The 21,988-nt window shown below is 36.2% G+C and overlaps 1 protein-coding gene and 1 long non-coding RNA gene across 5 annotated transcripts in view; one reads left to right on the forward strand and one right to left on the reverse strand.

Moving 5' to 3' along the window:
• ZC3H14 (zinc finger CCCH-type containing 14) overlaps nt 1–20,462 on the forward strand; it is a 33,971-nt gene extending 13,509 nt beyond the window's left edge. Inside the window, exons 6-17 of one of the 4 annotated variants that reach the window (XM_026679161.2) lie at nt 4,654–5,074; nt 10,259–10,419; nt 10,815–10,915; nt 12,053–12,208; nt 13,331–13,405; nt 13,828–13,987; nt 14,527–14,750; nt 16,172–16,292; nt 17,982–18,118; nt 18,799–18,896; nt 19,869–19,975; nt 20,179–20,462. In XM_026679161.2, coding sequence (XP_026534946.2) covers nt 4,654–5,074; nt 10,259–10,419; nt 10,815–10,915; nt 12,053–12,208; nt 13,331–13,405; nt 13,828–13,987; nt 14,527–14,750; nt 16,172–16,292; nt 17,982–18,118; nt 18,799–18,896; nt 19,869–19,975; nt 20,179–20,185 — 1,768 coding nt within the window. In that variant the 3' untranslated portion in view covers nt 20,186–20,462. The remainder of the gene's footprint in view (nt 1–4,653; nt 5,075–10,258; nt 10,420–10,814; nt 10,916–12,052; nt 12,209–13,330; nt 13,406–13,827; nt 13,988–14,526; nt 14,751–16,171; nt 16,293–17,981; nt 18,119–18,798; nt 18,897–19,868; nt 19,976–20,178) is intronic. The other 3 variants (XM_026679163.2, XM_026679162.2, XM_087952054.1) reach the window with 3 other exon arrangements.
• LOC148133452 (uncharacterized) lies at nt 2,058–3,077 on the reverse strand. Its single transcript, XR_015746820.1, has 2 exons — nt 2,960–3,077; nt 2,058–2,198 (listed from the first exon to the last, which is right to left on the reverse strand). It is a non-coding gene; the product is annotated as an uncharacterized LOC148133452 (long non-coding RNA).
• Nucleotides 20,463–21,988: the final 1,526 nt, after the last annotated feature.

Raw genomic sequence — 21,988 nt, forward strand, 5'->3', positions numbered from 1 at the left:
CTTTGTGACCAGTGCCTGCATATAGGATGGCTGCAGCATGTCTCTCAGTCATGTGTTTGCTATTACAGTTAATTTATACATACTCTGTGCAAATTCATAAGCACAGACGTGGTCACATGATTTTTATGCTTCACTTAATAACCAAGTTGCCAATACCAATTGTCATCACTAAACAATGACTAGTATTTATTTCTAAACCCCCTTTTGGGTAGACTGAAATTACCTTAAATTCAGGATCACTTGTCTTTCCCATTGATTCAGTAGCCAGGAAATCTAATCAGCATTATACAGCTTCGTAGGTTAAGCGCAGAAGGTTATCTTGAAAGCCCTAAAAAATCTGGTAGCATTTGACTATGTCAGAATTTCTTTAAACTTCTTTTACAAGGTTATCAAAAATTAACTACAAAGATAATCCATATGTAGCAATATATGCTGCTAAAATTATACTATGTAATAGAATTTCTAGATTATGTGGAATTGGTATTAGTTGCCTAAACTTTATTCTTAAGGCTATGCTTAACCAGACAACTTTTTCTAATAGGAAATTTTGGAAGAAATTGTGAAAATCAATCAGTAATTTTTCATAATGAATTCTGTTACTGATGTATTATCCATATGTCCTATGGCACATAAATTTATGAAACATAAAGAATTGATTTGCCAGATATCACAAATCAGTGGAAAACTAATGGGTGTCTTTCATTAGTTGATATAAATAATCTGTTTGATGACATTCCAAATTGCAGTTGATTAATTCAGTTGAATATTTTGAAAACCTGAATTCTGTTACTGGTGTAGTTATAGTCGCAGATCGCCCCCATACAGGTTCATGAAGATTAAATACACATTTTTCGTACACGGTCTTTAAAAAGGTTTGTTTAAACACACATCTAGGGGCTGCAATACAGATGTAAGCCCACCTGGAATAACTGCCAAAGTAACTTGAGAAGACTTTGCCAATTTTTAATGTCATCAGATGTGTGGGCTCTGAACATATCCCAAACTAGCAATGATGGTTTTTTTCTTTAAGGCTGTTCCTGGACGTCCATTCCAAATTTCTTCCAGCCATTTTTTGTTCCGTCTTCATCCATCCAGCCTTTAATATGAGCACGCACTGTAATTCGTGGTGGGAATTTGACCTTTTAGGCAAGGTCTTTCTTTGAAAATAATGACAGGCCGCAGCTTAGTTCCATTAGCCAAACATGACAGAACGACTGTGAAATGGTTTTTTTCATTTCCTGTGGTTCTGAGTAAAATAGTTTTTTCTCCCAAACTTGCCACAGTTCTGTTGCTAGGAAGATCAAAGGTCATAGGTGTTTCATCCATATTCCCAATATCTCCCAGGTCAAAGTTATGGATCCTTCTTTGTTTTATGATGAATGAATGGAATGACATCACTTTCTCATCAAGGTCTTTTGGCAACTTCTGTGAAATCTTTGTTCTTTGCCGCAAACATAAGCCATGTCTATTCATAAAGCGGGTACACCATCCTGCTGACACAACAAAAATTTTAATGCCTGGTGCTTTTAATTTGTCATCTTTAGCCATTTGAAGGGCACGTAAGCGAATTCCCATACGTGTCACGCAGTAACCATTTTGACGACACTCCATAACCCATTTATACAATTCAGTCTCTAGAGCTTCATATGAAGGCTTTAAACCACGTCGAGCTTTTTTTGCCTTTGGAATCTTTTCCAAGTCAGCTTTCATTTTCCGCCAGTCCCTCACTTGTTTTCCGTCAACACAAAATTCCCTACTTGCAATACTGTTATTGCTCTCTTCTGCTCTTGACACAACCTTAAGTTTGAAACCAGCTTCGTATGACCTGCGTTTTTGTTTTGGTCCAGGATTAGACATATTGGGATCCATTTCTAACAGGATAAAAAAAAAACTTTGAAAACTTTTGAACAGTACGCATGCACTCATATTATTTGTGGACAAAAGTGGATATTCATTCAGGCTAGAGTGCTTTAAAATGTAAATGAGGTTAGTTTCACACACACTCATGCACACCGTTTCGCTTTCCATAAACTAATTTTTTAGTGCATGACAGATGAAGTGCCTGACAGATGAAAGTCCTCTTAGGAAACTTTAGATCTTAACTGGCATTACATTTAAAATCAAACATGTTCACATCCTTAATATCTCAATTTTTTTCCATGGCAAAGTGTTTCTCAAATAATAATCCATACAAAATTCTCACCCACCTGCATTGACCAAATAAAATTACTAATATTTTGAACATGGAGAGAGCTGTGTACCTATCTGCCATTTAGCTGCCCAAAATGAGAAGCCAACCTGGGGAGGGGAAGGAAACTCATACCACAAACATGAGATTCCACCCATTGACTCTTGCTAAAGTGCATGATAATTGCTAAAGTGCATGATAATCCTTTTTGTAATAGCATGTTAACTAAAGAAGAAATGAATTTGAGGGATGGTGCTCATGGCAAACTTTCTCTGCTTGGATTTTGGCTCAGAAGTCCTGAGAAACAATCACATTTCAATGGGCTTTAGTATCTGGGATATTAGACTTCCAGTATTCCAATATATTGGAGAAGAATAAAGGGTCTGAGATACTTTTCTCTCTGTTGATAATGGTACTTTTCATCAATCAGGTGGTGGGCTATGAAGCAGGAAACAGACCAAGTGTACAGAGTGAGAAAAAAGTTTCACCTAGATGTCATGATCCAAATCAGAAAATAAACCAGGATAAGGCTCAATCCAGGTTTTAGTTAAGAACTAAAAGTTGCAAACTTCACATTTCAACTTTTTAATTTTCTTCAGGTTTTAGCAGCCCCAGTGATAATGGTAACAGCACTGAAGTAATAGTAGACTTCTATGAAATATAACTAAAAAGGCATGTTGCTTTCATTAGTGTCAAGATGGCATGAATTAACATGGCATAAATACTCAATTGCAAGTTAACTTCATTCACTCTTGGCATTAAAAATGCCACAGGAGGGAATTATTATCTAATTAAAACTTTCACTAGGACAGTTAAGAATAAGTTTGATGTTCACAATTTCCTCTTTGAAAAATACCAGTAAATAGGGAACAAGAAGATGAAGAATAAGAAGTGTGTTTTTTCACACTTTTCACACTGCAGTGAACAAAAATGGCATCATAGGAACAGGCTTATTCTCAGTCCAAAGGTTTGTTTCTGATTTCTTCCCTGATTTAAGGGAAATTTGGGGAATGACCTCACTATCATGAAAGGTTTAATTGATTCACTAACCCAAAAGAAGATGATGATGATGATGATGGTAGGCAGGAGTCACTCTCTCCCTTGCAAGAAAAAGCAAGAGCCGTTTTATGATCTCTCTCTCTCCGGAATAGTCAAGCCCTTTCCAGCAGGCGCGATCCACCGCCCCTTTGCACCTTGCAAAGGCAAAACCCCGGGATTTTGCATTTGCAAGGTGCAAAGGGGCAGCGTGAATTGCGCCTGCTGGAAAGGGCTTGACTATTCCGAGAGAGAGAGAGATCATAAGTGAATCAATTAATTTGGAAAAGCGATCTCATTATGAAAGTCAGTGTTCTCTGCTAGTGGGGCGTTTGGAAGAAAACAACCCGCGGTATATCCACGTGTAAGGGGATCAGAAATCCCGCGTTAAGCCACGAAGTCCCCCAATCGCACAGCCCAGAATCGCCCTCCCCTCATGGGGCAGCAACGACGCTCTGCCCGCTTGGTTTTCCTCAGCCCCAGCTGCCTTCAGTCCGCTGGGGAGGAGGAGGAGGTGGTGGTGGTGGCGGCGGCTCGCGTTTTTTGAGCTCTAGGCTCGCAGGCTCATAAAACAACGAGAGCCGAGGTGCCTTCGGCTCCACTTGGTTTTTGCTTAGCCCCAGCTGCCTTCAGTCCGCTGGGGAGGAGGAGGTGGTGGCGGCGGCGGCGGCGTCTCGCCCCACGCCATTTTTTTTGAGAGGGAATCTGACTCGAGTATAAGCCAAGGCGGGTTTTTCAGCACAAAAATGGGCTGAAAAACTCGGCTTATACTCGAGTATATACGGTAACCTTGTTCAGCATTTATTAGGAATGCTATGAATAGTTCTCCTCAACGTTTATTTTCATCTTTAGAAATGTTATGGATAGAAGATAACAGTAGGACAGCTGTCTTTCTTGTATTTCTCCTTAAAATTACATACATATTCATGTTCATATGTATGTATACTCCAGTGTGAATTTGTTTTTTATTTGCCTTGTTTTCTCCCTCACCTACTAACCTCAGCTTATTTTAGTTTTTAACTCTACTACTTGTTTAGTTTTAGTTTTTATCTTTTTTTAATTAAAAGAGACATAAGAATATATTTGGCCTGGCAAGTTCCAAGGAAGCATCAGAAAGTACTATGTTAGTCATTGCTTCCTTAGAATAAATTAAACTTAGTGGAACCTGCCTCTGCAAATACCATAGTTGTGAGAGCAGTTGGAAATAATTGAAAAATGGAGAATCCCCCTAATGTCAAATTAAATAAATGCTCTTTGTAGATTAGATTGTTGCCTTTTTACTCCATGTCAGTAGCTAAGATGAACAATTGATGTACAGAATTTGTAAATTATATTTGTGCAGATTTTGCTATTGGCTTTCTCATTGCCTTTATTGCAAAGCTGTTTCTTAAAAGATGGCAGACAAAGTTAATCACCCACTTTCTCCACAGGCAGCCCAGTCATGATGGGTCACCATCCCCGTTAATGTCAACTGTAAAACCTTTACGGGAGCTATCCTCCTTGGAAGCTGTGATTGACATTAAGCCTGAACCAGATGATCTCATTGATGAAGATCTGAATTTTATACAGGAGAATCGGTTACCTCGGAAGAAGCCTCTGGTTACAGTAACATACGGCTCTTCGCGACCAACAGCTGAAATCTACCGTCCACCCGCTAGTCGAAATGCTGAAGGCAGTGTTCACTTGCAGAGGTTGCCACAGTCAGGCAACCTGCAGACTGGCAAGCAGCTTAATGTACAGGGTGATAGGTCACAGGAAACCATCCACCTTTGTGATCCAGATGTATTTGACAGCTTGGCCGAGAGTTACCAGCCCCCTTCAAAAGGGAACGCTGATAAAATTAGCAGTGAGGTAAGTATGTGAGTCCAAGCTATGCCAGTATTTAACATGTACTCAACAAACAGAGATCTCCATGGATACCTGAGGTCTTCTGTTCTAAACATAGCAATGTTGGTCAAAAATATCTCATGACTGGCATGTAAACTTTGTGGCATCTAGGCTCTAGTTGCTTTATGGATTAGAGGTGAAAAGTGTCTGTGGGGTATGTGTTTTTAGTCTAAAACAAATAGATGTTGTAATTTTATTATTCTAGCCATTGGCTTGGTTGGGACCAATGCTTTTACAATTCCAGCATGACAAACTCTGCTGATTAATACTAAATCAAATGGTTCCATACATTCTGCCATTAGGAAATGCTTTTCATGATAATCTTCTCCTATAAGACCATGGAGTACAATCAGTCAAGAATGGACAATTCTTACCCAGTGTGACATATATAATTAGAGTTTTAAACTCTTGTTGGGTCTCTTACTATTTTTGTGCACTGCTGCATTCCACTATTCGTGTCAGTGGTTCAGTTGTCTACATAGCCAAGAAGCCTTATGAATCACTGTTTCTCAGCCTACCTCACAGGGTTGTTGTGAGGATAAAATGGAATCTTGCACATCATATTGATGCTTTAGATGGGAAGTATAATACATATTAAAACTAAGCATAGCTGCCATTCCTGTTTGAATGGAAAATGTGCTACTGAACATTGCCAGCCAGGTATATGAAAAATATTCCAGAGTAGTCAGGAAACCATTATTTCTTCAAGCCACATATATCTGACAGTTCCAGAAGTATCCCAAAAATTATCTAAAGAATTCTGATCCTAAATCAGATAGCTTGGGAGGGAGAGAAGAAAGGGGGATGCTAGCTTAATCTAAGATGGCAAGGGTTCAAAGCCTGAGGATGCCCCCAAGAAGGCCTTTTCTTACAATCTCAGAAGATATGAGGTAGGAAAAGAGTTTCTTCTCATGGTTTTAATAATAACAAATGGCTAATAATAAATGGCTTCATCATAGCCTCAGAAACAGACTAAAAGTGAGTGGAACTGTAATTTAACTCCTGTGACCAGTCCCATCATTATGGGCTAGTTGAAGTATCAAAACTATTACGGTGATTCAAATTGGGATATAACTAAAGCATGCATCACCATCTCAAGAAACAGGTGTAGTTGGTATTCTAGTTTGGCAGTCCACAAATTTCATTGGTTATTGATCTATTCCAGCTTTAGTTTCAGGCTTTAGCTTAAATAGCATGGGCCTGACTTTTCTTAGCGGCTATTCCTCTACATATAAAATTGAATTTGTCTACATATTTATTCATATTGTATATTTGTTTATCTGTGCAATATCTTTCATTTCTGAGGCATTTCCATTCACAGAGATGCAATTGTTAAACTGTGGAATTAGTATGAGAAAGGTGCATCAGCTTTGGGTTTGAAGCGTCCATCTCAGTTTGCTTTATTTCATGGGTATTTTTAATTAGGGTCTCCTAGTTGATACTTGTGTTTGCTAATGTCTACTGTGTATTTTCTGGTTGCTGATTGTTGCCATTTACAATCTGTACTTTGCCTTATTTTTCTGTCATATATTTTCATCTTTGTACATCAGGTTGAAACACTGAGAAACCTAAAAATTAATAAATGATATTCATATCTTGATCCCCTTGCCTCTCCCTTTCTAATGTTTCTTCCTCTATCAAATTTAGATTTTAAACCTTTTGGGCCTTTTACAAAAGTCATCCAGTACATAATGTCATATTCTCAAATGTTCCCATTGGATAGTCCATGATGGGACTGTAAGTACTCCAGAGTAGAAGTCCCCTCCCTACAAAATTTAATAACCAAATCATGTGAGAGTGGTTCTTTTTATTTTTCTCACTTAAAATCCTGTGAGGTTTTACTAATCTTTAAAGTGTTTTCTAAGTGTGTGGGGTCTTTCAGAGGTTTTATGAAAGAGCGTTATATGGTCAAAGGTATCCCCAAACACTGCATTGCTAACAGCTGTCTTCTATGGAAATACTAAAAACATTTGATACCAGTGTAGTTTCACATAAAGGAAAAAATTGGAACTGCTGATTTATTTGGAACTGATTTATCTGTCAGGTTGTCAGGTTTCACTTGTTATAGATGGGGTAATATGTTTTTTAGGAATCAAATTTCATTGTTGTAGGAATGGAATTCTAGCACAAAATACAAACAGCAGCACTTTGTTGATAAAATATATGATTCCTGTATTTTTTCAAAACAAATTCTCTTAATAGTATTTATCAAAGCAAGTTAACCTCATATTGTTTTGGTCTGCCAGAATGATAGTTATTTCTGCCTTTCCTGAATTAAGGATATACTGTTACTGAAGACTTCTATACCTGCTTGATGTATGACCAGGAGTCATCATATTCTTAAGTTTTTAGGAGGCGTTAATAATGGATAAATGATTAGGATATTGGTAGAGCTTTTTACGATAACTGAAATCATATATTTAATACTGAATAGAGTTCACAACACTGATTTTGAATTTGAGAATTAGTTAGCTTATTTTTTTTTAGAAAATAACATTTCTAGCCCTTTGGTTTGTTAATATATACATGCAAATATTTGAAATATGCTAGAGAGAAGATTTTCGGCATGATATATGGGATTCTGTTCTAAAAACTTGCTATGTAAGCTGCATTTTATGATTCATACACAAAAGCACACATACAATCTTTTGCTGGCTCTTGTCTTTCCTAATTTTTATCTTTTATTCTCTCCATTGTAACTTTTTAAAGGCAGATAATAAATCATCCGCTCAGATTTCTGGGAATTTTGAAACCCTACATAAAATTCAAATCTATTTGAATGTTATCTTATTGTCATTGTAGATATTTTGAGTATCTGCATTTTTAAATATTTGATATGAGTTATCACTAAACATTTTTTATTTGTGTTTCAGTCTTTATATATGTAACATCATCCCCAGCACTGAGCACCACATTTGACAGTACTTGACTTTAAGCAATACTGATTGTGATTAGTTTGAATGAGGACGACTCATTCAAATTCTTGTTCAAATCCTGTTCTACAAATATAGTGATCAATCTTATCTTGGTTAAACATTACCTCTCTCCTCAGTATACTGCATTGCTCTGCCATAGAGATAAAATGCAGAAATATATATATATATGCTTATATTAATTCCTTAAAGAAAAAAGGAGATATAAATGTGCTGAATGTTGAAAGTCCAGCACAGTAATGTTGTATGCCAAAAGATAAGATGAAATAACCTTTATTGTCATTTTTTTAATTGTGAGCACAGTGGCACACATTAAAAATGAAATTCCTGTCCATATTTTTGCCTTAAAACCTGGAAAGATAAAACAGCAGAAAAGAAAGAGTTAATGGAAAGATGATATAATTTGTCTTCTTGCCAATTATTTGGCATTGTTTTGATTATAAGCTGTGATATATCAAAGCATAGGATAGAGAATTGAACTAATTGATCTACAGGGAATTATTCTAAGGCTTTGAAACAAAATTGTTGCCCTCCAGATGCATCCAACTAAAATATCCATAATTGCTTGAATGTGTGTTCAGAAAAGAGTTGGACAACACTACTTAGTAAGTTGAATCCCAAAGATGCTTTTTCAAAAGGCAACTGGACTTTCTTTGTTTTTCCTCAAAGACGTTTTGCTTCTCATCCAAGAAGCTTCTTCAGTTCTGAAAGATAATCAGTTCTTTGATTCAAAAGACAACTGGACTTTGACGGTCCAGTTGCCTTTTGAAAAAGCACATTTGAGATAATCATGACCTGGATGACTTAGAATCTCCATAGATAAAAGTTGAATAAAAAATATTAATGGAAAAATAGTGCTAGAATATCGAGTAATGCGTCTGTCAATCTGTATGTTCTTTCATTTCGATATTTTGTATGGAAGCAACATTAGGAAGGGTGGGGATATAAAATAAACATATAGAATCTGTATTCCAAATGTGAACTGATTATTCTCCTGAATAAGAAAATTTCATTTTATATGCTGCCTTGGGATAGAATACATGACAGGTGGAATAGAAATATTTATCTAAACAAAATCAATAAACATACCCCCCAATATAATCTAGTTTTCACTATTTTTACTCTACTCTTACTCTATTGCTTGTGCAAAACAAAGCTAGAATTTTTTTCCCTCTTCAAAATGAATAAATAAATGGAAGTTTGGACACAGCTTTACTCTGTCCAAATCTGATTATATTGTTATATTTATAATTTGCTTAAAACAAAGGAGCTTGGTTCTCTAAAATCTGCTGCTTCTTCGCGTGTTTATAATTTATAAAGTACTATCCAGACTTTTATTACTTGATCAGGGCCAGCAATAGCCTTCTTGATGGTGATTACCACTGTTTTTTTAAAGGAAGCAAAATTTAAGCCAAGGTTACATATAACTCATCAGCACTCTTACCCCAGAAAATCCTCACAATGAGGTGGGGAGGCAAAAAAAAAAATCAGCTATTTTTGCATTTTGGAGTTCCCAAGGTGCAAAAATATTTTTAGCCTTACAGATATTAAAGGCAAATGTTTAAGATTCTTTAAAACTTTTGAAATCTCTCAAAGTTCGTCATGATTCCACCAGCTTATGGAGAGCAGCTGTCAATGTGCTAAACACAGTTTTATGAGGGAGCCAACATCCCATTACATGCTGCAATCAATGTGAAAGTAAAGCCTCTATTACTTATTCCATTATATTTTAAAAATTGGATTGGATTCTTGATTTTTTCTTGTTCTTGAATCTTCTGTTGGCATCTTGAAAAGGTTGCTTAAATATATTAGTTTGGTTTTATCGTATTTTTATTGTTTTAAGCTACTTTGTGCTCTTTATGTCTATAGTAAATGTATAATAATCTCTCCCTCCCTCTCCATACATACATACCCAATTGCACACATATGAAAACATACTTAAACAGACACTGTTGTCTACTGTGTATCTCCCTAAAACTGCTCTCAGAACATATTGTGTGATATTCTTTTGTTTTGTCGTGCTGTATGGATTCCTTAGTAGTTTGCAGAAAGGAAATAAAAAGGAAAGAAATAAAAAGTGCTTGACTTGTGAAAAATCAGGAATTCTTTTACATAAATCTTCAAAGTATAATTTACATGGAAGTTACCCTGGCCGGGAAATACATTCACTGATAGATCAGATTTATCAAATAAAATATTATCCTATTACCTGCAGGAAGAAACATTGAGGAAGAGAAAACTCCCAGTTGTAAGTTCAGTAGTCAAAGTGAAACGGTTCGGTAATGATGGAGAGGAAGAAGAAGAGGAAGATGACTACGGTCTGCGACTGGGAGGCATTTCAAGTAGTGTGTCTGTGCCTGCAAAACCTGAAAGAAGGTACTGATCTCTTTTTTTAAAAATACATATTTTTGAATTATACAATTAATAATTAATATATAATTATATTTATATGATGGTAGCTTTATTTTAAAGTCTGGGTAGGCCTCTGGTATGAATCTGTAGATTTAGATTCATATATTCTGCAGAAAGCAGGTGTCTGTCTATACTAGATTTTGTTGATAATAGTTTTGATAAAGTGATAAAGTTGATAAAGTGACTGTGAAATGTAGCATACTTTACAAGGTTGAGAGACTGAGTTGGGTGACTATTAATGTATCTCCATGGATTTCCACCCTTTTTTTTTTAAATGAAATGTGGCAAAAATTAAATATGTCAGAAAAATGGAAGTATTACTTTAACACCTTTGTATCTGTCTTATTTCGATCATCTAGGCCTTCACTGCCACCTTCCAAACAAGCTAATAAGAATTTAATATTGAAAGCTATATCCGAAGCTCAGGAATCAGTGACAAAGACAACTAATTATGCTACAGGTAGATCAATTTCTGAATGATTTCTATGCAAGTGTGAATGTAGAATGATACTTTCCACATCCGGTGAAAAGATAGCTTAGAGCAAAATGAGTTAGTTTTTATTAGAGTGATACAGGATTTTTGCTGCATCAGATTAACATGACCATCCTTTTGAATTTTTTTTAGCCCATATCTCTTATCCATAATAGCCTTTTTACAAGCAAAAATTTGCTTGTAAGTTGGCATGAAGCAAATGCAACCAAAGCCCGATTTGTTACATGGAAACAATTGTTCAAGTTTGTTTATATAATAGATTAATAGAACATATTTTTTCAGAAAAGTATTTAAGTTAAAGCTGATGAAACCTATATTGATTATGACTTACATTTCCCAGATTCTTTGGTCATAAAAATTAAACTATTACAATTTCAATATAAGTTCCTAGTGCTGATCTATTCTCAGATCTTCAATATATAATTTATAAGTTGATTGTCCACTTTTGACCAAAGATTCTCAAAAGTTACTTGCAGTTTAAAGAACCACATTGCAGTGGTAAAGATAATTAAGGTTGTCTAGAGGAAAGGCCTCTGAGGCCTTTGGAAAGATGACCATGTGTTTTAGTTCTGCAAACTGGCTGGGAGATTTTTTTTCTTTTCCACATGTTATATTTTTTATTTTCTTTCTTTCTTACTACCTTTCTACCTTTTTTCACTATTAAGCAGCCTCTCTCAGTCTTACCAACTGACCTTGATAAGAAGTTCTCAAAACCAGATTTAAGTCTGTTTGGAATTAATCTAACCTCTCTTTTGTTAGTAAAGCAGAGTATTTCTATAAAGGTTATCTCCATAAACCAATTAGTATGCTGTGTGAACAGTGGCATTTCCTAGTAATCCCTGCCTGCTTAGCCAATAATGAGGGATGCTGGGTCAAAATTGCAAATTACATGAATGATTCCACAGCACAATGGGTATGCGCACATTGGATAGCCCAATCTTTTATACTGAAAATTCAGAGTATCTTGAAAATAGTAGTCTTCCTAGTTAAGAACTGTATTTTGGGGCTAAATTTAGCAGAATTTTTTAGAACATCACAATTTGGGATAAAATACCTGTCATTGTTTGCTTCTTTGTATAACATATTGTTTTGGTTTATGGAAAGTCCCACCAAAGCAGACAGTTCCTGTGGCTCCCAGAACTCGAACTTCCCATGAAGAAGTCCTCCTTGAAGTAATTCATGGGCAGAATCAGCCAAGCAGAGTGAACTCTCAGATACAAGAAGAAGAGCCAAGAGAACAGACATTAGGAAGAATTCCAGGTAGTATTGAATATGGCACCATAGTCTCAAGTGATCAGAAAGCTCAATTATACCTAGATAGTGAGATATTGTAGTGGAACCTTGTCTGATGCACTCTTTAAAGGAAGATATTTCAACCTTTTTCTCACATCCAGAATAATTCACCTGTACTCAGATAAGCACAGAAACACAAGTAGTGCCAAATGGATTTTATATTGGAGGATATAAAAGAAGCTTCTTTAGATCTCAAAAATCCATGTGATCTAGCATGTTGTTTCTCATTGCAGAGCATCACTGTTCTGAGATAGTTCATCAGTACAATTTTAAGACAACCCCCTTCCCTTCTCCTGATAACATTTCTGAGCATGGAAATGGGGTAGGAAGGAAATGAGTTTGTACTGTATGTCAGTAGTCCCCAACCATTTTAGCTCTGTACCTGCAGTGTGGGGAGGGAGGGAGTGGTTTCATGCATGCAAACTAATCCTGTACATGTGCAAATTAACTTTGTGCACTTGCCCGCTGCTTCTGTGCCTCATTTCCCAACGGGCAGCCAACCATTACCAGTCCATGGCCTTGCAATTGGTGATCCTTGCCATATGTTTAAGGGAACCAATCTGATTCATAGGCATTGAGAGATGCAATTATTTCATTTTGATTATTTTCAGTTTTAAAGTACAATTCTTGTCTTGAAAAATAAATGCAAAATATGTTTATTAGGGAATGGTGTATGTGAAAATAAATATTTTTGCCAGATTTATTTAAAATTATAGTTTATACGAAAGATAGAATCGTGTAAAGCTAATGTGGTCCAGAAATACACTGATTCATGTGCTTTTATTGTAAATTTGATTAGGCTGCTCCATGAATTTATCTAGTCTTTTTAAAAAAATCTTTAAAAAATCAATCCTAAATTTTGTGAGGTGCAGTTATGAAAATAGAGATAGGATGCAAGCCTAATGGCTACATTCAACTTCCTACCAAATAGAATTTGGGAGAGATTTTGTTCAAACAGTCTGAAAGAGATAGAAGCAGAAAATGTTGAATTAAAAAAGTTCCCCAAAATGGGGAAAGTTACTTCAGTGTTGTTCCCTAAGTTGAATTGAAGAGGAAGGAAACTTCATTTGAATTCTTCATTTATTTTAGGAAGCCAACAGAGGCAACTCTTTTCCCGTCTCCAGATTGAGCCGGGCACTGAAAATATATTACAAAAAACTGAAGGTTAGTTGTGGCTGGTATTTTTAAGTATTATCTTATATTTTAATACGCTTAGCAAAAACTAAATTTATTTTCTGATTTTTTTTAGTAAATAAAATTTCTGCTGCAGCAGGAATTGCCAGTCCGACTTCTTATGAGTTTTTTTTTTTAATATAGGCTTTGCAGCGTATTGTTTCTGTTGGGCTTTGCTATGTATACTTACTATTTCTTAGGGCTCCTGTGTTAAAAACTTGCCAAGGCCAGTATACAAGCTGCAGAATCATTGTTTGAATAGCTTTGTCTGCTCAGCAGAGAATAGTTTGCCATTTTTTAATGATCAGTAGTCATGATTTATCTTCATTGAGTAGCTTCATGCTTACTCTCCATTTACAGTATGTTGTTGATTTCAAAGCTGTGTGAGACATTTGCCATTTTCTCTGGTTTAGATTATTATGACTTGGAATCAGTGATCCACACAGATACAAGATCATTTATTTTGAAGAAGCCCAAGCTGTCTGAGGAGGTCACCATACCCAGAAACCTGGAAGTGGGAAACAGAACTACAGATGCCTTACAGGCACTTTCAGGACGGCTCATTCAGACACGGTAAAAAAAAAACAACCCACTCCTTTTAGTTCAGTAGAGACATAAACTTGGAACTAGGCGCATTCATACAGTGTATCTAAATAGTGAAATTGGTCTTTGCTTGCCCTAACTGTGAAAGTAGCACGCTTTATATAGAGACAAAGCAGATTGTGGTAGACTTATTTCATATGTTTCCTTAAGCCCCTGATTTGTCTATTCAAATATTTCTACCAGTCATAACTTTTCTAGTCAAGAAGCACACAGAACAAAATTATGAAGAGCGGATAGATTTCCTTCTTTGCACAAACTAAGGATATGAGACACAAGTGTCATTTCCTCTTTAAGGGTATTGTACATTTTGAGGGAGAAGTGATTTAATCTGTGAAATCTTTTAGGTCTTAAAAAATAATTTATAAATAATTATGCGGTATTGATTGTTATTAATTATGTTCTATTGATTATATGTCATCAAGTAATCTTCAACTTGAATTGTTGGTATCAATTACCATTCCTTTGTTCTTGTTTTAGTAACTTAAACAATTTTTATTCTTTTATTATAGAGAGCAGCTTATGTTGTCAGAGAAGCCTGCTAGTCCCAAGTTTATAGTCACTTTGGATGGAGTCCCCAGCCCTCCGGGGTACTTATCTGATCAAGAGGAGGAGGAATTGAATCTTATGGAGGGAGTTAGGCCTATTCCATCCAAACCAACAGGGAGCAAGGGATTAAGAAACCTTCGCACACAACAGATGCACATTATATCCAGACAGCTGGACAGCACAGATGGTAACACTCTCATCCTCATTGATAAAGTCTTTATGGTATCTTGATTGCAAAATATCTTTGGGAAATTGAAAACTAAACTAGAGGCAGGAATTCAATGACTAACTTCTAAGCAAAATTTCTTAGGATATATAATTTTTTTACAGAACATTTTAAGTCTAAAAGAACGTAGATTTCATTCATCTACTCTGCCTGAAAGTAATTAGGGAACAGCACTGGAAAGAGAGGATGACCTGCCCCTTGCTGAAGGGGGATTGAAAGCCTAAGGCCAGACCTTGTTTCTATACTCCTTATCTCAAGAATTAACTAGCAAGATCTTGTTATTGCCTAAGCTCTGGATGTCTTTGAATGCCAGATCTGTCTGTAATAAATCTCTTCTCATCCTTAACCTCATTGTGGATGAATACACACCTACTTCTATTACTGAGACTTGCACTGGCAAGGGTTTTGCCTAGCCAGGTTTCAGCGGTTGCCATCGACGGCGACTTGGTGTTTGAGGTTTTTCAAGGATGGCCCTTGGCCTCTGGAAGCCTTAGATGTTCAGATCACCATCTCCTTACTGCATTTTTGAAGACTTCTGAAAACATGGTTGCTTGGAGAGACACTTGGAGTTTGTTGGCCTCCTGGGGCAAATCGGATAGGAATCAACAACCAGATGAGCGAATTCTACTTTATTCTGGAGTTACAGTGTTGCCCAGTTTAGCAAGGTCAAACTTTCCCACATAAAATTACAGGGACACTTGAAGATTCTACTTCTCAGATAGTGACACATCAGGGCCGTGTGGTTTGTTTTTTTATGTTCCTTGCTTAATGACTCTAATTGGTACCAGATTTTCCATTGCTGAAAGAGGTGGATGCTAGGCAAAGCATCACTTGACAAAATTGCTTAACAACAGAAGCTTCAGTAGTCCAGATTGCTTCTCCTCCTGACTCTCTCTGCTTCAACTCTCCCCATATATCTCCCCCCATCTCTGGCCTTTTGGCCATCCTATGTTTCACCACCCTGCTGCCATCTTTGTTGCCCTGTGCTCCACTGCCTCTACTACCCTGGTTTTCACTGCCCCTTTCATCTCTGTTGCCCTGCACTCCATTCCCAGCTGACCTCCATCTTCCTCCTCCTGAAGAGGTGGGCCTGGTCTGGCAAAGCAGCTGTTCATGTGAGGCTTTTTTTCAAGCAGTTAGTGAATGAATAAATTTTATAACATGTATATAGCCGCCCATCTTTCTACCAATTCTGGCTGTTCTTGCTTCAGTCAATTTGAGAGTTATAAAAATTGCGTAGTGGCAAACTTATTCTGTCTTTGTGGATATTTCCACTTTTCTGAATTTCATTCTAAATTCTGTATATCTAAGTAGTTGTTTTGATCAAAACTCTCTTCTATAATCCCAATGTTTAACTTTGCTTCTTTGGCTATTACTCACAGTAGAGATGGAAGAAATAGGCATCTTACAGAAGTTGGAGAAAGTACCCGAGCGGTGCAAATACTGGCCTGCCTGCAAAAATGGAGATGACTGTGCCTTCCATCATCCTACACTGCCATGCAAGTAAGTGGCCCTGAACTTCTCAATGGAACTCCACCTAACTTGCCTTCCTAGTTTTCAGGCACACAGGTTAGCGCAAAAGAAACTTGTTGCATCACCAGCACCAGTGAGAAGATGTTTGCTCTAAAACTGAATTTCATTACCATGAGTCATGGCTGGAGCCAGTAACTAAAAGGATAAACAGGGATTGGAGGATAATTGGTCATTACCAATATGTAGCTTCCAAAGTGCTATCAAGATGTTACCAAATATTTCTCATTATTAGGCATAAACAACTTGACTTGAATTGACGGGTAGTCACTACTCCCAAAAAGGGGGATTTGCACTGTGAGTTTCACAGCATTACACCAGCAGAATAATGAACAAGGCCAAAACAAGACTGGAAATTCTGGATGTAGAGTGTTAATTTCTTACCGGGAAAAGACGGGTGTTTATCTATTTATATTAGGCAATTTTTGCACATTCTAGTGATTTATTTGGTTATTTTATGCTATAGTTCTTACTCCTCATATTTAATTGATAGTTGTGGAAAGGAACCTAGAGCTGTGCCAGGTTCTTGAAATTTAAAGCAAGAGATAAAAATTTTTCCACTTTGACTCTCCTGCATTGTGGGAAGAGTTCAGATGAAACAAACACTATTTTGTCAATCAGTGCTGAGTGACCCTAACCCATTTGATGGAACTGTGGATATAAGGATAACTGCCACTTTTTATAGAGCTTTATGCTAACATAGGAAATAAAGGAAACCTATTGCCCAAGAACTTATGGTCTAAATTTCAACAAAGAATGATCAGAGAGAAGAAGTAGGAGCAGCAAGATAGCAGGTTGTGTGGGGAGAAAGGCTTTTGGCCTGATTTTTAATTGGGTAGAAGATAGAAGTTCAGACAGAGATTTTTATTTTTCTGTCAAAGCATTAATCATTAATTTTTCTCCATTTCTACGTTGGAAGGCTGGGGTGAAAATGTATAATGCTATCATAGTGTGTGAGTGTGAGCATGTTTCCCTATCAACCTATTTCTAGAAAATTGCTGAATATCAAAAGGCATCATAGCCTCTTTTACATAATTCTTACATTGAAATGTTTACAGATTTCTTTTTTTCTTCATTTTTCATGGTTGTAGCTCTTATGGTTCAGATTAGTGAACTTGCTCTCTATTTCTTAACCTGGGAAATTCATTAATCGTAAAATGGTGAAGATTATTTTTTTTCACACATTGGTGAAGGACCTTATAGTATAATTGGGTACTTATTTATCAAATATTGAAACTGCCTATCTCCCTCAGAGGGACTCTGGGTGATATACAAATAACTTGAACAAAATCCAAAGCCCTTGGGAATCCTTTGGGCCTTTGGCAGTTTTTTTGGGTCATTTGGGACGGGAGATTTTGCACATTTGTGCACACATAGAACAACCAAAATACACATTTTGGTTTAACCTCTACATGTGGAAATGTTTTCTGCTACTTTGATTTTTTTTTTCTGACTTCTGTCAAATTTTAATCAAAGTTTTTGGAGCTTGAGTTTTTTTTTAATCCTCACTGATCTCTTTCATGACTTGACTTGAACCTGAAAACCCTATTCTCATGTTTTATGTAAAATTATATTCTGCATCAGTAAACATAAGCAATTTTGAAAGGGTGCATCTTGGCAAGCTCGTTCTGAAGGAATAAGTATTTTGCATTCCTATTTCAGAGTCTTTCCAAGCTGTAAGTTTGCTGACAAATGTTTATTCATCCATCCAAACTGTAAATATGACGCCAAATGCACCAAACCAGATTGTCCTTATACTCATGCCAGTCGACGGGCACCGCAACCACCTCCTAAACAAGGTAAGATTTTCTCAATATTTAAAAAAATGGGCTTTCTTAGAATATGCCAATGACAGCAAACTCAAAAACAAAGCCTCATAGTTGCATTGTCAAAATAAAACTGCCGCCTAAGAACAGCCACTAAATTCCAATTGGTTGTGAGCTCTCTGGTCATATGTAGTATGGTCAAAGAGTGGAGGATGTGGGTCCAGTTCCAATGCGTTGTGCATCAAATACTGATCATAACTTGGGATAGGGCATTAATGGGTACCCCTCTTTCTTCATTTCTGCAATGTGATGGGCCCAGCTTCAGTTCTCAACAAAAATTGCTCTGTATGCGCAGAATGCTAAGATTCCTCCCTTTCTAAAGCAATCTTGGGCACAGCATTATTAATGCCACTCTTTCTCATGACTTATTCATAAAACTAGCAGGAAATCTATTATTTTTTTACTTTTTGGAAATCACAGCAGTGCCTATTGAATTCCATCATGACCTCCTACCCTGCTAGTGGCTAGGGTCAAAATTCAGCAACTTCAACTGTGTGATCTTCCATAATTATACATTGGGAATTGTAGGAGCCACCAATTAAAATTACATACCTATATGGCAATACTCGCAAGTCTTTAATTAAATATTTAATTAAATATCAAGCTTTGGAATAACTTAAGAATAGCTGTTTCTTTCTCATTAATTGGTTTAGCAGTTTCAGCTCCAGCCCCACCACCATCTTCTACCAGCCAGCTTTGCCGTTTTTTCCCTTCGTGTAAGAAAATGGAATGTCCCTTTTACCATCCCAAAGTAAGTCTTGTAGATAGATTGTGTGTGTGTGTGTATGTGTGTGTGTTACAGAGAAAAATTGGAAATGGCTGAAACCTGGGCATTTTATATAAAACAGGATATGACTGATTATATATACAGGTGTGTATGTGTCTCTTGTCTGCACACGTGTGTGAGAATTTGAAAGAAATAGATGGGACAATGAACAAAAATGGGTGATGAAACTTGAGAAGGGAAGAATGATCCAAACAGAAGTCAAATGGACATTGTGCACATAAGACATGAAGTACACAAGACAAATGTGTGGAGAGAGGAAAGTTATGCTGGTGGTGATGAAAGATCCATTAAATATGGGAAAGAGAAGAGACACGTGAAACATCAATCTGTATTAATATTTAAGTTTACAGAGTAAATATAATATGCAGGATTTTGGTAATGAAGGCTGGAATCTGTAAAGTAGAAATCAGCACCAGGACACCAAAATGGCATTCTGTGTTTAGAAAAACAGACAAACATAATAAGTAATAGCAAGTTGTTAGCTTGTAACATCCTATGCAAAATTTCTCATTTGGTATTTTGTTATTATATAGGATCTTTCCTTTAAGACTATATTTCCCATAAAATTTATATTTTTCAAATTCAGCATTTTGTTACTTCTAGTAGTACAATTTTGGGTTAAACTCTAGGATAGAGTTTTTGCATATTAGCATTTGCAGCTTTGGTGATGGCTTTCGCATGTGAATGCACAATCAGTGATGCCACAAATAGACGTTTGCGTCAAATGCATTTTTTATGATTTAGGAGTTAACTTTAAAAAAAAACCACAGTAATAGAAATTTTCCAACTTTGGTTCAGTTGGCTTAGTTTAGATACTTGAACGATCTCATTGAGGAATTGCATAATTTTTAAAGAAAAAGCATATACTAAATAAATTAAAACAAGCCAGATTTAATTCTTGCAAGCAGTTTTTAAGCCTTTCATTTATCTTGTTAGCACTGCAGGTTTAATACACAGTGTACCAGAGTGGACTGCACATTCTACCACCCTAATGTTTCTGTACCACCACGTCATGCCTTGAAATGGACTCGAACACAAACTAGGTAACTAATTCTTTTTACTGTCTGTAATTACATGTCTTAATAGAACATGAAAATGTACAGTCAGGCATAAAACCTATGTTCTTTATTGTTCGCTGAACAATGTGTATATTGAAACTTCAATTTTGACACATTTGAAAGATGATTTCTAGAGAATACTATTTAAATGAGAGAATGCTTGCTAATTTTCTGTATTTGTCTTTCAGTGAATAATTCAGAGATCGCCATTCAATTTTCCTCATTGTTCTATGATGGTGGCAAGATGCTGGCTGATGGTACAAGACGCTGTAAAAGTTTGCCACCTACTCCAGGCTTTGAATATGTATTGTTTCATAAAGTGAAATTGATTACACACTTGAAATATGTAATTTTCAACTGTTGTATATTTAATAACTGGTTTTACATATTTTTACTGTAAAATTGTCTGTAGGAAAGAGGAAATTTGCTTTAATTCTTAATTAAAATACCAAGGCAAGCATTTTGTTCTACATATATTGACGTATTGTCTTTTTTACTACTGAAAAAGTAGACTTTTTGTTGAAAAAATAGGTCATAAGCTATCTAGAATAGTTCATATATGCTTTTAGGAGAATGCCTTTTCTTGAAAGTTCTCTTTTCATAGAAAATGACAGGCAGCATTCTCTCCCCCGACTCTTCTTTTGACTTTTCATTTCTTTACTTAGTGACTATATTCAGAACAGAAATCAGTATGAAGGCTTAAAGCAATCCTCTTTCACATGGAACTATATTTCAGATCAGGAGTTAAAACTGGATAATTAAGACTGCAATCATATGGGTCCCCAGCTGCTATTCCAGGGACTGTATGATGCATAGATTGGCGCTCACTAATAGTATAGAAAAGGCTCCAACCTTGGTAATAGTATAGCTCATTGCTTGCCCTTACTTGTTTCCGAACAAAAGCTCTCTCCAGTGTCCTAAAGGTACCAAATTGGCGTAAGTTTGCAATAAAGGTAGATTGTGATCAGCTACGTATACTGATATTTTTCAGAAATATGGTAGAAATGGTGATTTGTTGCAGGGGCTGTGTGAGTACACAGTCCTCCAAGCTATTGTACTCCCTTAGCTGCGATTTATCAAGAGCTCTACGTTGCATCCATACTCAGTTTTAGACATGGGTAATGAATGGTAATTCCCAGGAAAGATGCGACATGGTAAGGCCACTATAAAGGTATACATTCTATCAGGCTTATATAGCATGAGAAAGTACACCTATCAAAAGTTTATGAAATCTCACCAGCCAAAATTCTGTTGGGCTTTTTGGTTATAGCATTAATTAATTAAAAGATTAAATGGTAACAATGTGTTTTAAATTACATCTTTTGCACCTTTTACTAGGCCAGGACATTGTGTGAAATTGTATTGTGTACCTTGTGTTCAATTGTTACTACCTAAATGTGAGATAGTTATTTTTTAATGTTTATAAAAATAATTTGGATTTTTAATTATTCTAAGTTGCCCAGTCACTTAGATGTTAATTAAATGAGCTTGAAGAACTCCACCCTACAAAAAGCATGTGGTTATTACTATTGAGTAACACCACAAGTTTGTAGATGTAAATCATATCCCGGTTAAAAGAACTATCCTTAGACCTCAGAAAAAAAAATGTCAATACATGTGAATCTGGAAAGGGTCACAAAAACATTATCATATATTCTGGTACCATCAATCCAGTGTTAAGCAGATAATATATAAATGAAGAAAATGCTATGCCATTGTTACGTGTTCCAATAGGTGTCCAATACAATCCACCCTAATAACAAGATGTACAATATTCTGGGAAAGTTGTAGTCTCCAGATTAATGTCAAAAATTTGCAGGCCATCATAAAAACAAATCCTGAAAAAGAATGTGTCTTGGAGGATGCAACTGCTTTTCACTGCTACTTGTTTTAAACACACGTGGCTGATTGTGCAGGACTGTGGAACAACAATCTGAATAGCTTGGACAAATGTAGATTGTTTTTGCATCAATGAGAAATTGATGTTTGAAAAAAAAA

This window comes from Notechis scutatus, chromosome 1 (genome assembly GCF_049901735.1).
Source record: "Notechis scutatus isolate UNSWTSFEM ecotype Mainland chromosome 1, rNotScu1.2, whole genome shotgun sequence".
Taxonomy (NCBI): domain Eukaryota; kingdom Metazoa; phylum Chordata; class Lepidosauria; order Squamata; family Elapidae; genus Notechis; species Notechis scutatus.